General features: G+C 36.9%; 1 protein-coding gene across 1 annotated transcript in view; it reads left to right on the plus strand.

Moving 5' to 3' along the window:
- LOC124616139 (myosin-VIIa-like) overlaps window positions 1–17,011 on the plus strand; it is a 388,269-nt gene that overhangs the window by 178,635 nt on the left and 192,623 nt on the right. The window contains exons 18-19 of the mRNA XM_047144413.1: window positions 6,403–6,546; window positions 6,730–6,918. Coding sequence (XP_047000369.1) covers window positions 6,403–6,546; window positions 6,730–6,918 — 333 coding nt within the window. The remainder of the gene's footprint in view (window positions 1–6,402; window positions 6,547–6,729; window positions 6,919–17,011) is intronic.

Genomic DNA, 17,011 nt, shown 5'->3' on the forward strand with positions numbered 1-17,011 from the left:
ATATCTCATGTCTCCCCTAAATGCTCATTTTCTGTGTTTGTCTCTTGGTTGTAAGATTTTTTCCAAATTTCTTTGATTCTGTTGTGATTCCTCCTGTGTCATTTCTATGTGTCTTCCTTTGTTTAATTGATTTCTTTCCATTATACATTGCACATTGATATACCCAATGTTAACATATTACTTACCTGAACTCTCTCCAAAGACAGTTCACTACCTTTGATGTTATTCTTCTGTTTTAAATCATATTTTGACTGGTCAGTGTATTTAGTTGCCAGAAAATTATTATGTTTTGGTAGAAATCTTTCTTCCTCTCGACTACTGTTGGTATATTATTGGATGGATTCAAATTTAGCCTTTTTGTATTTTATTGATATGATCGTAACTGTGATTTGCAGTATTATAGGTTCTGCCATAGTGAAGCATATATTGCTAGATACATGTGAATAGTTGATTATAGCATGTCTACTAGTCTACATTTGTCGCTGCAAAGAGTATATAAGTTATAGGACACTTTGAGTGCCACAGGCTGGCTGTAAACAAAATATGTTATACACAGAAACCAACTTGTAAAGCACTATAGCTCAGGTATTGGGTAAAAGTTCTTTTTAAAGGTGTATGGAGTCTTTGCCTTGAAAGGTTTTAGTTCTTAGAGTATGACTGTCTTGGAGCAGACATATCAAACAATATTATGTACTTCATTTTGTAGAATGTGGCATACTACTACATACTACACAGCAAAATGGAGATACATTTTTTATGATCTTGCTTGATGTTATTTGGTCATTGAAAATACATTTACATGTTGTGTGTTGGTGGACTCTATTTCTGTTTTGCTGACTAAAGAACTTCATGTCTCATCCCTATCTTATGTGTTATGGATTTATGTGAATATTTAAGTGTAAATTTTTGCTCATTATACTCAATGACTATTCATGTAATGTATATGTCTGTGTTATTTGTCAAATTTATCAGAATCAAGGGCACCTTTCAGCATTAATGGTGCTGTTTGTGATAAGTTTTGTTATTCATTTGTTTGTGATTGTGTACACAGCTTTATTATCAATTGTGTAGACAATTATGACATTTTTTCATAAGTGTCAGTGTAATATAAATGTTGTTTACTCATTTACACCAGTTAAAATTTTGTTGCAAATAAAACAATACGCAAGTGCATAATACATTTGTATGATTTATTTAGATCTAAGATCTGAATATCATTTATCTATAAATATCAACACTACATTGAAGCAGTATTTTTCATTGTAGTTCAATAAAAATATAGAAAAAAGGAGAAGATGTGGTTTAAAATCATTGTAACTTAAATTTTACTTCCACGTATTGTATGTAGACTTCAATTCATGCTGCTGAAAGCATCTATTTAAGTTATATATAATGTTCATCACCATAGCATTTTTCTAAGTTTGTACTTGCAACTAGTTGAGCTTCGTGAAAAAAAAATATTCGTTGATGCATGGAACACATTTTATCAAATAAAAAAAACTATATAAATGTCTTATTAGTTATTTAATCCTTTTGTCATGCAATCCTCTGTCTATTACCCTTTTGTACAGTGTACTCATAACTGAGGCAAACACCACTCTCAGTATCAGCACGTGAACAATAGAATGGAAGTCTAGGAGACTGAAACCATCCAGTGATGTAATCAGCTGAACAATGAATAAGAAGTTTCAGTTGTTTGACTATGTTTCTTATTATACAAGTTTAAGTCAGAGGAAAAGCACTGGAAATGTTATTTTGACAGAAAAAGACAATGTCACAATTTAACTACATCTCCAAGTTCACTATAGTGGTTGCTGTAGCATTTTCCCACTGATATGCCCCTTCTGTACTTTTCATTGTGTACTTTATCTGTCCACATAATTTTTCGCATTCTATGACAGCACCACTTCCAAATGCTTCCACTTTCTTTCTGAATCACCAATGATCAGTATTTCACTTCTGTACAATTCTGTACTCTAGGCATGCTCTTTCCGGAAATTCTTCCTTTTTTCCCATCAGTATCTGACACTGGTTGAGCTCTTTTACTGAAAGAATATTCTTCATCTGTCAAGCTTTTGATATGGTCCTTGCTTTGATCTTCCTGTATAACCATACTTCCTAGATAGTAGATTTCTTGAACTTCTTCTAAAACACTCATTCCCAATTTTGATCACAATCCATTGATTGCATTGGAGACAATACAGTGTCAAGTAGAGACTCCTGAGGAAAGCTAGCCCACATGTGCTAGTAACAAAGACTTCACAATAAAAGTGCAAAGGAAATCTAATACTCTTTTGGCAGTAGTGGGGCCTGAGGATGTGGTAATGTGCCACCAAAACTAGTCATTTGAGACAATAAAGGCATTAGCAAGATACAGATGAGGTGGAACTTTTCCTCACATAAAAGCACATTATTGACTAGATTATTGTATTCATTCAGTCAGCGTGTTACACGGATCCCATCAACAAGGGATGTAGAAAGAGTCTAGGTATATATTACCAACAGACAAGCAAATCACAGAAATTTTTATCTGTACACTGTATTAACAATGAGCTGTCCTCTTTAATTCCCTTCATGCCTTTTCCATCTACACCCAATCAAGTAAATTAGAAAGAAAGCTGCTGCTTTCTGCAACCTCCTCAGTTATATACTAAGTAGTTACTGTTTATTTCTATTGATGTTAAATATTTACATGATTAGGTTGGCATATTTACCCAGAGTTCTGTTTATAGCAGATTATGGCTGATGATGCAGTTTTACAACGAATGCTGCTGCTTGCCATGCAGCTAACAGAGATTTATTCATATCATAGATTCCTGAGACGTAATCTGTAGAAACAAGTCAGTGAAGTACAAATTTCAAAAAGTAGGTGAGGGCTGGTAACTAGTATACCTTTCCTTAGATTTCAGTACTAAGATGGTAATTAACAGCAAAAGGCAGCAAGCTGCTTTTCACAACTATTACAGTATACAATTAATAATGCACCTAACTTTCTGCCTGACATCACACCCCTCCCCTCCCACTCACCAGTTTTGTACCACCTCCATGAACTTCACGTGCACTACACTTTATATGGTAGCATCAGAATGAGACCTGAAATGGAACAAAAATTTAGTCTCACACAAAGCTCTTGAATAACAATAGCTAAACAAATTTGAGATTTTAGTTGTAAATTTCTCAGATGAACAATGATACATTCTCATCTATGTTGCTATGTCTGCTTATTCCAGTGTCTGAAATTTAGAATTGCACAGCTGTAACATTGGTATGGTTATTTACCAGTTTAACTGACCACATAAGTTTGTCCCACAGATATCCAAACAGACCAAACCGTTAAACAAAAATATGAAATGACTCTTAATACACTATATGTGCAATCAGTATTTCTCTACACATCTTCTGTGTTGAAAGTTTTAGCATATTTATTGATCCAGAAATTCTTTTGTGTTATAACAGCATCATAAGCATTATCTCAAAGAATTTCTAGGTATACAGCTTATAAAGATAGTGTAAATATAAATATACCACTCCTGAGAGAGTTCTGACTCTGTCAGCAGCTATAAACTTCCTTATGTTTGTATGAATCAAACTAGGAAGCCTTGAAAAAATATTCAGTTTTGCAGGTGCCACAGACGTCTATAAATTGAAACTAGAAATCCTGATAAAGCAAACAAAGGAATTCTAGCAACTATGAGTATTTCTATTGCTAGAATGTTCTGCTTCAAGGAAACTCTTGATTTTATATAGTCGTTAGGGCAGGATTACATAGTGACTACATGAATCATGATGGTTTTCTTTCTCTCATGTTACATTGTGCCAGCCCACACATTGAAGAGCTTTTGTGGACAGATACATTGCACTAAATAATCATTTGCTCCCAGAATGAATTTTTATGCAGCAGAGGAAAGTGTGCTATTTAAAAACTTCCTGGCAAATAAATACCATGTGCTCCATGGCATGCAGTTCTATTCTTCCAGGAAGGTTCAATTATTTGCTTTTCTTTAAAACAGTATCTGGGGAGCTTTGCTAACTGCACATGATGTTTCACAACTGCAATATAATAATCTTTACATTTTATGTCACTTATTTCTTTAGTTTCATGATCTCAATTTGTTAATCTAGCAATGAAGAATTTAACCTGTTAGCATATAATGGGTGTTCAAAAAGGAACATGTTGGAGGCATTATTACAGAAACAGTACCTTTATGTTCGAAGTATTGACCCTGGCTGTTGAAACACTTGTTCCACTGTGACACAAGGTGGTGAAAGGCTGTCTCATAAAATTCCCAGGGTTGCGATGTTAACCAGTTCCGCACATACAGCTGAACGTCGTCGTCCGAGGTGAATTGTCTGCCCCTCAGAGACTTTTTAAGGGGACCAAAAATGATGTAATCACAGGGAGAGAGGTCTGGACTGTATGGAAGGTGGCTGACAACCTCCCATTTGAATTTCTGCAGGAGTGCCATGACTGTGTTGGCCGTATGAGGCTTTGCATAGTCGTGGAACGGAATGACCCCGTGGGTGAGACTGCCTGGTTGTTTTGATTTGATCACTTGGCAAAGGGTGGTCAAGTTTTGTGAGTTAGTCTGGGCATTCACTGTTGTCCCAAGCTGCAGGAAGGGAATCAGAAATGGGCCACCTTGGTCAAAGAATGTCAGCATAACCTTCACCTCATATGACGACGTCCAGCTGTATGTGCGGAACTGGTTAACATTGCAACACAGGGAATTTTATGAGACAGCCATCACCGCCTTGTCTCATAGTCAGAAAAGTGTCTCAACAGTCAGGGTCAATACTTCTAACATACAGGTTTCTGTAATTATGCCTCCAGCTCGTTTCATTTTAATGTCCCTTAGTAAAATGAAAGTATGTATCATATGACATTCAAACTTTGATTAATAGTTTAATAAAAAGAGGATACTGAATAACTTTATATTCAAAAGTGAAACTAACTGAATGAGTGTAAATATGAGAGCAAGCTGCAAATAAAGTGTTAGCATGAACAGTACACATAAACAAGAGTGCTCCAGGCAGCAATCCCTAATGTCTTAAGACATGGTCTGTCCTAATGTTGATATGAAAGACTTGATATGAAAGTTTCTATGATTTGTCTAAGACATTTGATTGTGAGATTCCTATTAGATAATCTTATTTTATTGGTTTTAAGAGAGCATCAACAGATTGATCTACCCCATATTTAAGAAAACTGTGCAGAAACCTCTGATAAGTAATTCAAGTAACTTAGGAAGAAGTGGCACCTATTGTCAAAGACATTAATAACAAAAAGTCCTAGACGTGCTTCTAATATAGATTTTGTACTTTTCTGTCTGTAGATGATTAGCATATCACTGTAAGTCAAAGGAAGAAGGGTTAAAAGAGAAAATGCTGTATGATGTTTTGTGAAAGCTAGTAACTGTTCTTGTTCTTTTTTCTTAAATATACATGTTTTTCAGAAACTGTAATATATTTATTGGTATGTATTGGTGAAAATTTGAAATGGAAAAGAACTGTTATGTATCCTCTAAAATAACTAAATTCAGCTACTTTTGATAAAATTAATTGCCAGCTGTGGGGGCCATAGATACCAAGAAGTCACCATATTTTACTTATTTTCTGTTGTTGGTGTCCTTACAGTAATAGTTTCTGGTAACTCAGTATTGAGATAGGAACTAACCAATCCTCAGAATATTGCAATTAGAATTATGTGTGAGGATGAATATATTCATCTTGTGTGTACCATAATATTGATCGTGAATACACTCAACAGAAGGTGTTACTATGTTAAATTTTATTTCCTTGTGAAAAATAAATGATTAAAGCAAAACAGGAGTCATGCTGTCACCTGAAATAGCTGATAAATTGTGGAATTTTCAGTAGGAGATCTGTGGTCTATGAAGGCATCTTTCTTTTTTCTGTTATAAATAAATAAGTAAATAAAATAAAATAAAATGATTGAATATCACTTTGTGAACTTAAACTGTTGTTGGATAGGAAATAGACATTGTAACTTATGTCTTTGGTAAATATGTATGCAAACATTGCCTACTTACCTTATGGAACAAGAAAAGAGGATAGAGGTCTGTTAAAATGTAAGTTATCAGTATATGTAGTTGTTATGTACAATATATGAGCTACACAGTCTACTACTACTGTAATATACAGTAAATACCTACTATTGTCAAAATTTACTTTGAAATATATAATCTATGAGACTATTTCAGTCTCTGCAGTTCCTTTCATTAAGAACCTCTTTCATGTTTTCTGTGTCATACACAATGAGCTATACAACAGTAAGCACCTAACATAAATTTTAAATCTTTTAATCATAAAAATCTTCTTCCTCTTTTTTTTTTTTTAATATTTGCTGTAGCACATGTTGATTGTTTTAACGTATTTCAACAGAAACGACTATCAGAATTCGTGGAAGAGATGCAAACAAGAGAATATGGGCATGCAGTTCAACCTGAGGCGTTTGATGAAGACTCAAATGAATACAGTCGCATTGTTGATGAGCTGTTTGACTTTGACCACCAAGAAACCCAAGAGGTAATAATTGTTTTTTGTTTATGTTAATGCTTTGATGAAGATAGTAAACTGAAGATAAGTAATGAAAACATAACAGCTTCATGATACTTATATGAAGTATGACAAAAGTGTGGTGTGGATATTAACTAATATGCTGAACATAAGTTTCTGATTGTTAGGTGTTTATTAATTTTTTGTGCATAGCTCACAGATAAACACATTGATGGGAAAGTTGACATACAACAGCCAGATGAGGGTCCTAAAGAAGATTTGTCTGAATACAATTTCAGAAAATTTGCTGCTACATATTTTCAAGGAAACATAACATATCAGTATTCGAGGAGGCCCATAAAACATTCACTTCTGGAACTTCCAGTGGAGGCAGATGAACTGGTAAGTGAAAGACTAATCCTATTTAGTGTTTACAAATATTTAGATTTTATAGTTGTAGGAGAACATTTAAATGATAATTCTACAAGATGCAGTACAGCATTTGGTAGAGGGTATACTGTCTCTTATAATCATATCAAATGTTCACTCCTGCTCCAGTTTCATTTATGAGTGCTGTTGATCCTTTGCAGAAGCTTAAACTTTTTCTCTGATTCTACCATCATTGTCTGTATGTGAGATACGTCTGGAAGGAAATTACACGTTACCTGTACTTTGATAGTGTGCCTCTTTGTGATGTGTGATGTCCATATTGTAACATTAACCACTGAAGTTGGTAGAGCATTTCCAGTATGCTCTCACATTAACTACACAAACACATAACAAAATATACTGCTCTTCTTTTAATCTTCTGTACTGATCCTATGTCATAAATAGGGCACAAATTAATATGTAAATACATATTTCCATTTTAAGTAATTTTCAATCCTTTCAGATACCCTGCAAGCCTTTTATAATGTTGCTTATCAGGGATTATGGGAAGAGGGAAGAAAGCAAATATTCTTCTAGAGAGTGAAATATTAAAAATATGTTTTTGGAGTGATGGGAGGGGAGCAGTTTTTGACATGTTGTCCACTGCGGTCAACGTGCCCTTCCCTGCCAGTCATCTCTTGTAGTGAAAATGTGTCACCAAAGTTACAAGTTTTCATTAAAGCACATTTATAAATGTGCTATTATCAAATGTGGTACTTGTTTGTAGTAATGAATAGGATGTTAAATTAAGGGAGCTAAAGCAATTTTTTTATGTCATTGTTTGTTGGTACCCTCAATGTATACCAGTTGACTAGGGTGTAAGGGCTCACTAAGAAATTTTACAGATGGTACCTTATATGTTGTCTTCATCATAGATATGTTACATGCTTTCTACTCCCTGATGTTTTCTGTTTTGTCATTCGATTGTCTTTCACATGAAATGCAAAGCAATTAGGCCTTACAATCAAGTGGGCAGTTCAGGCCAGCGATGCCAACAATAACACTGCAGCTTTAAACGTTTCCACTTTGTTGTACTGGAGTTTTATGTTCAATGCACAACATCTGACACACACTCCACAAGTAGTGCACTAGCCAAGTGTAACTTCACATCTGTGTCATTCACTGCTGACAATAATGAGGTTTGTTGCTATGTGTCATTGTGTTATTTACACATCTACATTTTTATATTTAAATTGCAAATATATGTTGAAGATTTCCCAAACAAGTGTTTTGGGAACATAAGCTAAACTACTGTTTTGTAATGCTTGTGAAAAATCTGTGTCAGCTGATCAATGGTTTCTAGTCTCACAACACATATATACCACAAAACATAAGGTAAATAATACAAGAAAGAATTCAAACAACAATCTTTTTCTGATGTAACAGCCAGTGGCTCCCAAAATTCTAACTTCTTGAAAGATTTGTGTTATGCTATGATTTGTGCACGTATCCCTTTATGGAAATTAAGTAACCCAGTGTTTAGTAGCTTTCATGAGAAGCATTCAGGAAAACATATCTGTGATGAATCTGCACAGAGAAAAAACTACGACAACTGCATTTATGAGGATTGTTTGGTGTTGATTTGAGGTGTAATTCAGGATGGTCATATGTGGGGCACAGTCAATGAGACTACAGCCACCCAAGGGTGGTGCATTGGTAAAGTAGTAATTGGGTGACTGTTTGAAGATAAATCGAGTAAATCCTTTGTGTTGGCATGTGAAGAACTTTCTAAATGTAACCACCAAACATCATCAAAGCCCTTTAATGATGCTATGACTGTTTTATGGCCTAATGGCATCAGAGACAAATAAGTTTTTTTGTTATTTACCGATGCTTCTCCTTATATGGCTAAAACTGCAGAAGACCTGAATGTTTTATACCCTAAAATGATTCATGTAACATACTTGCCACCTCGAATTAATAGATTAGCTGAATGCACAAGGATAAATCACAAAAATGTTGATAGTTTAATATCAAACGTGAAAAAATTTTTTTAAAGGCTCCCAGTAGGCCCTCAAAAATTAAAGAGCTGTATCCCAATATTATTTTGTCACCAGAACCAGTACTGGGGTATATGGCTAGAAGCAGTTGAATATTGTGTTGAGCATTTCAGTGACATTTAAAGAATTATTGTTCAATTTGAAGATGAGTCTGTTTGTATTTTAAATGCAGAAGAACTGTTTGAAAATCTTACTCTACACAGTGATTTAGTGTACATCAAAAGCAATTAATGTTTTTTGTCATGTCAGATTAAGGCAGTGAAAACCTTCAGTAGCACTGAAAGACAATGCAAAGATTATTGAAGTCATAGAAATGAAAATTAGCGAAGCAGAAGGACCCATTGCTGTGTTGTTAAAACAAAAATTGAACTATGAACTTCAGAAAAATGAAGGTTTTAATTTGCTGGCAAAAAGTAACAGTATGCTGTGTGGAAGAATTGTGTAAATTTAAGTTTTCTCCAATCACATCATGCAATGTTGAAAGATCTTTCAGTCAGTACAAAGCGTTGTTCCATTCAAACAGAGTTAGATTTAATTTTGAAAAAAAAAAAAAAAAAAAAAAAAAAAAAAAAAAAAAAAAAATGTGATTGTGTATTGTAACAGTATGAATAATACAAGTGAGACTGAAGAAGCTTAAAATTGTTTTTGTTTTCGGTATAATAAAGTCTGGTTTATTTGATAATAGTAGCTTTTAGTCTCCATATTTTTTACATATTTTATATTTTCAGGCCTATATTATATGTAAATATGTTGTCTTTTTTCATACATATTTAATCGAATCCTAGTGATCAAGATTCCTAAGTGATGAACAACATTCACGTATTAGTCTAATGAAGGTTTGACAGCTTTGTGGATGCATTATATTTCCTTAGAATTCTTCCAGTTAATCTCAATCTGGCATCTGCTTTTTCTCCTGCTAGTTATATGTGACAGTAGAGTGAGAAAACAACAGTAAATCCATCAGAAATTAGTGGACAATAGCTTGTTACTATGTGGATTATATGATCATGGTGTATGCAGCCACTTTTTAAATGCTCTGTTAATTGTCTTTCAGAGGTATTTAGTATCTACTGTATATGTAGTTCATGTAAAATAAAGGAAAGGTAGCTATTTACATATAGCTGACTTATGCATGGTGCGTAGAAACACACAAAAGGAAACAGTATTTGGACCAGCTTTAGAGCTTTTCTAGAGAACAATCAAGAGCCTGAAAGTTAGTGTAAATACTGTTTTCTTTTATGTATTCCTGTGTACCACACATTGGTCAGCTAAGGTGAGCAGTTGCTGTTCCTTTATTTTACACATTATTCTACCCAGGAATTTCCATTGTGGATGTATATGTATTTTGTTATGATACGTGGCACAAAATCAAGTTGAAATCTTCTAATACTCAATATCTTCCTTTCCCTAGAGAGGGGTGAAGGGATAAAACCATGACTCATGGTCGTGGTCAGCATGATTTGAATACCAGTCCTGCTGTTTTCAGTTAGAAGTTATGATAATCAAAGAAAATGTCAAGGAAATGCTCATATGAGACAAGCTATGTCTATTTATGCTACATTGTTAATTTGAGCAGGTTCCTCATTTATTTGTTAAGACAGGGAGACAATTTCTTGGCTTGAAACAGAGATAACATGGAAATCAATGATTTTGTTGTTACTGTTGCTGTTACACTGTGTTCAGCAAAAAGGCCAAGTGTGAAATTTATATATGGAATAATATTGATTGGACAGCTTTTTAAAATATTTCTATAATGCTTGTCTTACTAAAATGGGTAAAATAGGATACTATGCTGTCATAAAACTCTTTCTTTTGGATATTTTATTGCCAACAAAAATTCATACAAATTTGATGAAGGTATGTAAAGAGTCTGTGCCTTCATTCTCAGTGGGTGAGAAACAGGTAACAGAATTTAAATGCAGCCTTATTTGTCTTGAAAATTGTCAAGGTGAAGGACTTCCAAGAACTGAATATAAGGATGTGAACATTGAGTGTGTTCAGTCTATGATCAGGAATTAAATATATATGGCATATTTGGTGCCACACATATGTCAAAAGAGACAGTGTGGTGCATTTTACATCAAGAATTAATTATGAGAAACCTTTGTGCAAGATGAATGAATAAAAAGACATGGTGCATTTAACACAAAGAATTAATTATGAGAAGGTGTTGTGTAAGATGAGTGCCATATTTCACTGGGTAGATCAGAATACTAATGGGTAGGTGCTGATTTTACCTGTGGACAAAAGTGTGTTACAGTCAAATTTGTTAAAAGAAGGGATCCATTGACAGGATACTTCCTGAGCTATTGGAGATTAGTCTATTTGTTCATTCATGGATTTATTTGCCTGGCAAGATTAGGGCCTTGGGGAACTTCATACAACTATCCATGTATCCTTAGTTACTCGACATGACTATGTGGATAGTAAATTGGAAATATGTAATGATAATTATATGTTGTTTTGATCTGCAGTGGAAAGACTGCTTCTAGGCCGCTCTCAATACTACTCTATCCTGTGCAAGCTTCTTCATCTCTGTATAACTACTAAAACTCACATCCATTTGAGCCTGCTTACTGTATTCAAGCCCTGATCTCCCCCTACAATTTTTTTCCTCCCACACTTCCTTCTGTTACCAAACTGACAATCCCTTGATGCCTCAGGATGTGTCCTTCAACTGATCCCCTCTTTTAGTGAAGTTGTGCCACAAAGTTATTTTTTTGCTATTTGATTTAATACCTCCTTATTTGTCCTTTTACGTATCCATCTAATCTTCAGTATTCTTCTATAGGACCACATTTTAAAAGTTTTACTCTCTTTCTGTCTGAACTGTTTACCATCCATGTTAGACTTCTACACAGAGCTACATTCCAGACAAATATCTTCAGAGAAAACTTCCTATCACTTAAATTGATATTGGGTGTTAGTAAATTCTTAATTTTCAGAAAAGCTTTTCTTCCGATTGCTACTCTTCATTTTACATCATAATTCAGGTATCATCAGTTATTATACTGACCAAATAATGAAACACATCTACTACCTTTAGTACCCCATTTCCTAATCTAATTCCCTCAGCATCACCTGATATAATTCAGCTGCATTCCATTACCTTGTTTTATTTTTATTTATGTTCATCTCATCATGTTTTCAGAGCACTATCTGTTGCATTCAACTGTACCTTCAAGTTCTGGGTCATCTCTGATAGAATTAATTGTCACTGGTAAATCTTAAAATTTTTGTTTCTTCGCCTTGAACTTTAATTCCCTTTCCAAATTTTTCCTTCATTTGCTTCATAGCTTGCTCAATGTAGAGATTGAGTAACATTGGGGATAGGCTACAACCCTGTCTCATCCCATTCTCAACTATGGCTTCTGTTTCGTGTTAAAACTTTTATAACTCAAGTCTGGTTTCTGTGCAAGTTTTAAATAACTTTTTTGCTCCCTGTATTTTACCCCTGCTACCTTCAAAATTTCAAAAATTGTACTCCAGTCAACACTGTCAAAAGTTAGTTAATTCATGGTAATCTTGTACAGTCATGACTTATTAAACTGATGGTTCAGTAGTATTCATGCTTGTCAGCACCTGCGTTCTTTGGAATTGGAATTATTACAGTCTTCCTGAAGTCTGAGGGTATTTTGCATCTCTCATTTATCTTGCATACCACTTAGAATAATCTTGTCACTGCTGGCTCTGCCACTGATGTCAGTAATTCTGAGGGATTTTAGTTGACTCCAGATGCCTTGTTTCCACTTAGGCCTGTCAGTGCTTCGTCAAATTATTCTTGCTGTATATTCAGCAGTTGCTGAGGATGCAGGGGCCCAGCTCTGTGTATACTCCATTCCTCCTCCCACAGATGGTGCAGCCATTGTAAGAGAGGGTCTGTCAGTAATGAGACAGGCAGCATGAAGCTGTCTGGGACAGAAGAGAGGTTCTGGATTATCATTGTGGAAGGGCAGCTGGGCACCTGAAAGTGGCAGGAGAGGTGTGGGTGACAGAACTACCATGAGGGCAGCACTGGAAGTGCCATAAGAAGCTGCTATTGGCCAGTTGGGGAAGGCCGGGGATGGTAGCCGGGCCAGAGCAGTGCAAGATGAGAGTCTGCACAAGGTGCTTGTGCATGCCTGAGAGATACCTGCTGAAAGAGAAAAGAGATGTGGTTCAAATGCTATAGGTGGAGATGTGAGTGCAGACAACCCGACAGCCAGGGAACACAAGGAAACAAGCAAAAATCCTGATGGTGCAGGTGCACAGGATGCTGAGATGGAGCACACAGGGCTGTGTGCTGGCACTTGAGACAGAATGATAGAAAGCGTGCAGGTGTGTAACGGTGCATATGATGGCACCTGATGGGATGCACAGACCAGCCACAGGGCTGGCCACAGTGTTGGGAGAAATGGTGGTGGCAGGAACAGTGCTGGTGACAACAAGGCTGGTCATGACTGGGCTAGTTATGGTGGTTGATGCATTGATGTGGATAGGGATGGTGTCAGCAGTGATGGGGCCAGCTGTGACCAGGTTGGCAATGACTGGGCTGGTGAAGACAGGAAGGCTAGCCTCAACAGGGGCCCCTCCAATAATGCAGGCAAGGCTGCTATAGTGGATGTGGTGGTGGAGCTGGCTGAGGAAGATGCACGATGTGAAACACACAAAGGAGCATACACGAGAGGAGAGGGGCTGCCCAAGGGATGGTGGAAACGACATCAACACAGTGTACATTGAGAAAACATAGTGGGTTGGCAAAAAGGTGGCCAGGGGCAGAGGGAATGATGTCGCCACCGAGTGTGAATGGAACACGACAGCCAGACAGGAAAGAACACATCATGGAATGGAGCAGAAAATTTAAGGCTTGAGGAACAGGCAGAAGATATTGACCACAGGTGAGTTCATCTGCATTGGGACCAGTTGGTGATTATGTAACGGTGCTTGGCAGCATGGAGCTCATGGAGGGGCATGAGGATAGAGAGCACCAGGGGGAGAGGGAAGGAAGAAGTGGAAAACAAGAGCAGAACAGCAGGAGAAATGGGTGCCAGAATACATTGGGCACCACCCTCGAAACAGAGGCCAGCTCTGGCTGCATGCTTGAGGCAGGAGGATGGGAGCAGCATTAGGGTTGCAGCGAGATTGGGTGGTGACTAGCAGGCTGGCACTGGACACGCTGGTGGCATTGAAGCAGACAGTGTCAGTGGAGCAGATGGTGCTGGAGCCTGTGGAGGCTACCTCGTAACTCAGAGTGACAGTGTCTGCAGCACAGGAACCAGCAGAGACTGGGCTACTGGACCCAATGAAGACTATGGCACAGGAAAAGGGGGTACTGATGCTGATGGTACTGGAGCATGTGTGCCAAGGCCAGTGGAACCAGAGTAGGGGGTGTCAGGGTTGCTGGTGCTGGAGCTGGTATTGAAATCTGCAACAATGGTGTCTGGGATGACTGAGAATGGGACAAACCTTAAAGGAAAGGGGAAGTAGAAGGATCCAGCCAGGCATCCAGTGGAGACAGGAAAGAAGCTCTTGAAGAAAGAAGGTGTGCAGAAGCACAAGACCCATTGTGGATAGCATAGTGAACTGGTCCTGTAAGTGAACACATGAGAGGGAAAGAAGGTCGAGTGCAGGATTGAGGGGCAGAAGGAGCTGATAGATGGAAGTGCTGCACGAGATGAGAAGAAGGGTTCATTTGTGAGAGTCCTCAGTGAAAGTGAACATTCCAGCCAATGAGGAAAGGGGACTGTGGCTCCAAGGTGTTGCCAAAAACCTAGAGTGTCAGTGCTGTTGCATCAATGTTGGAGGTGAGCCAAGCGGGTGAGGTGCTGCAGGCGAAGGATAGCAGTGGGCCATGGCATTGGCTTCCCTGATGGGGACATGACTGAGTGTGCAGACCACTGCAGGGAGAGTGTAGCTTTTTTCCTTCATGCCCTCAATGTTGCACTGCATGGTCTGGAACAGGAACGATTGTGCAGAGACGAGCCTGAGGACAGCCACAGCATGGTGGCAACAGTTCAAAGGAAGGCATCATGGAGAAGCAACCATGAGAAGCATGAAGATAGCACTGTGGAATGGAAGCCAATAATCCTCATTGCCAATCTTATGTCCATAAGTTGGACATTGCTCTATACTGCACATAGGTGACTGATGTTTCCACAGTTAGTTTTGCAATGTATTAGGTTGGTGCATGCATTCATAGCATTTTGAATTTGCATTTTGGTATTCTGGTTACTATGGATTTATTTATCAGTTGTCATTTTTTATTTGCAGTTCACAGTTGCTATTTGAGCTAACTTATTGTCATTTTGTCATCTGTAGATAGTGAATAATGCTGTGGATGCTAGAAAATGGAATGCCACCTGGAGGAATTTGAACATTTCCAACATATTCTTCTGTTTGAGTTCAATGGAAGGGTGAAAGCAGTAGAGACACTCAGAAACATTTGTGCAATGTATGGGAATAATGCCACCAGACAGAGCATGGTGATAAAATGGTTTTCACATTTTAAGGAGGTTTCTTTTGACGTTAGTGACTCTTCACATTCAGGAACACTTTTGGGGTTTGAAGAAGATCATTATGAACTGTAATCATTCCACCATCATGTGACATTGACATGCAGTGGGGAAGGTTCAAAACTCAGGTGTGTAGGTATTGCATGCTCTAAGCCAAAATCACAAAAATCAGCTGGTGCATCTCTGCTTGCTCATCATCAATTGACTCATTGTCAACACTGGCATTTCCCATCCTGTATCATTACTAGTGAAGAGAAATAGTGTCTTTGTGTTAACATATGGAAGAGAAAGGACTGGTTGAGCCCAAAAGCAGCGACTCACCATAGAAAGACCTACATGCACTCACAAAAGATAATGTTATGCATCTGGTGTGGTGTACTATGAATTGCTTCCCCAAGGTGTAACCATCACTGTTGATATTTATTCAGATTCTTAATTTACCATTGACTACATGTAGTGATATAGGCTTTATAATGATGTCAAGATACATAAGAAGTTACTAGATTAGTTAGTGTTTACATTACAAGAACAAATTATTTATGCTACATTAATCAATTCTTTTGCAGTTTCAGTATTCAAGATACACTACTTGGACTTCCCCAGAAAACTATCCCATACCTAATAACAGCTTCAAAATAACTACAATAAGCAATTCTCCATGTACTCAAGTCAGTGGAATTTGCTAGTATTTGTATTGCAAATGCAAAATTGCTTAGTTTATTTGATAGGAAGTCAATACGTGTATTCCAGCTTAAGTTACTGCCCACATTTAGCCCCAGGAATTTGACCATGTCAACTTCTTTCATAAATTGATGGATATGTTGTATTTTAAGTTCCACACATTTTGACTGTTTGGTTTTGTGATGTAGTATATGGGTTTTTGCAATGTTCAGTTTCAATCCATTTAACTGGAACCTGTTTTCTAAGGCATTTAGTGTGCTTACAATGAAGCTCAGAATTTTTTCTGCATTGTCATCTTCAATTAAAACAGAAGTATCATCTGCAAAGAGATCTGCTGGGAAATTTATATTTATGGGTAAGTCATTAACATGGAATAGGAACAGGATTGGCCCCAAAATGGAGCCTTGTGGCACAGCGTGTGAGAATCATCTTGTGAGAAAACAGCTTACTAAATACATAAAGTTAGCTCCTGATAGAAATATTTTGATCAACACTGGCTGTAAAATACTTTAAATCGGTAATTCACTCTGTTGTGCTGGTAGTTGCTGTCAGTTGTTCATTTGAAATTTAGGTGTTTTATTTTGTTTTACCCAGCATTTCTCAAACAAATTAAAAGCACCTAATATATATGTTGCAACAAGATTTCTAGCAACACAATGAACGTTTTTCTCTGTACTTCATATTGTTTCTTCTTTTTTTGACATGTTATTCTCACTATTTCATATAGCTCACATACCCTGATACTGATCTTGTCTTGTGTGAAGCAAGAAACACTTCAGTAACCTTTGTACTTTTATGTAAAGTGACATTACAATTTATGAAGCAATTGCTATGAAGACAACTATTTATGAAAATTGTATTGCAGAGCTTTATCACAGGTGAAATGCTGACCAA

Source organism: Schistocerca americana, chromosome 5 (assembly GCF_021461395.2).
Source record: "Schistocerca americana isolate TAMUIC-IGC-003095 chromosome 5, iqSchAmer2.1, whole genome shotgun sequence".
In the NCBI taxonomy this organism is placed as follows: domain Eukaryota; kingdom Metazoa; phylum Arthropoda; class Insecta; order Orthoptera; family Acrididae; genus Schistocerca; species Schistocerca americana.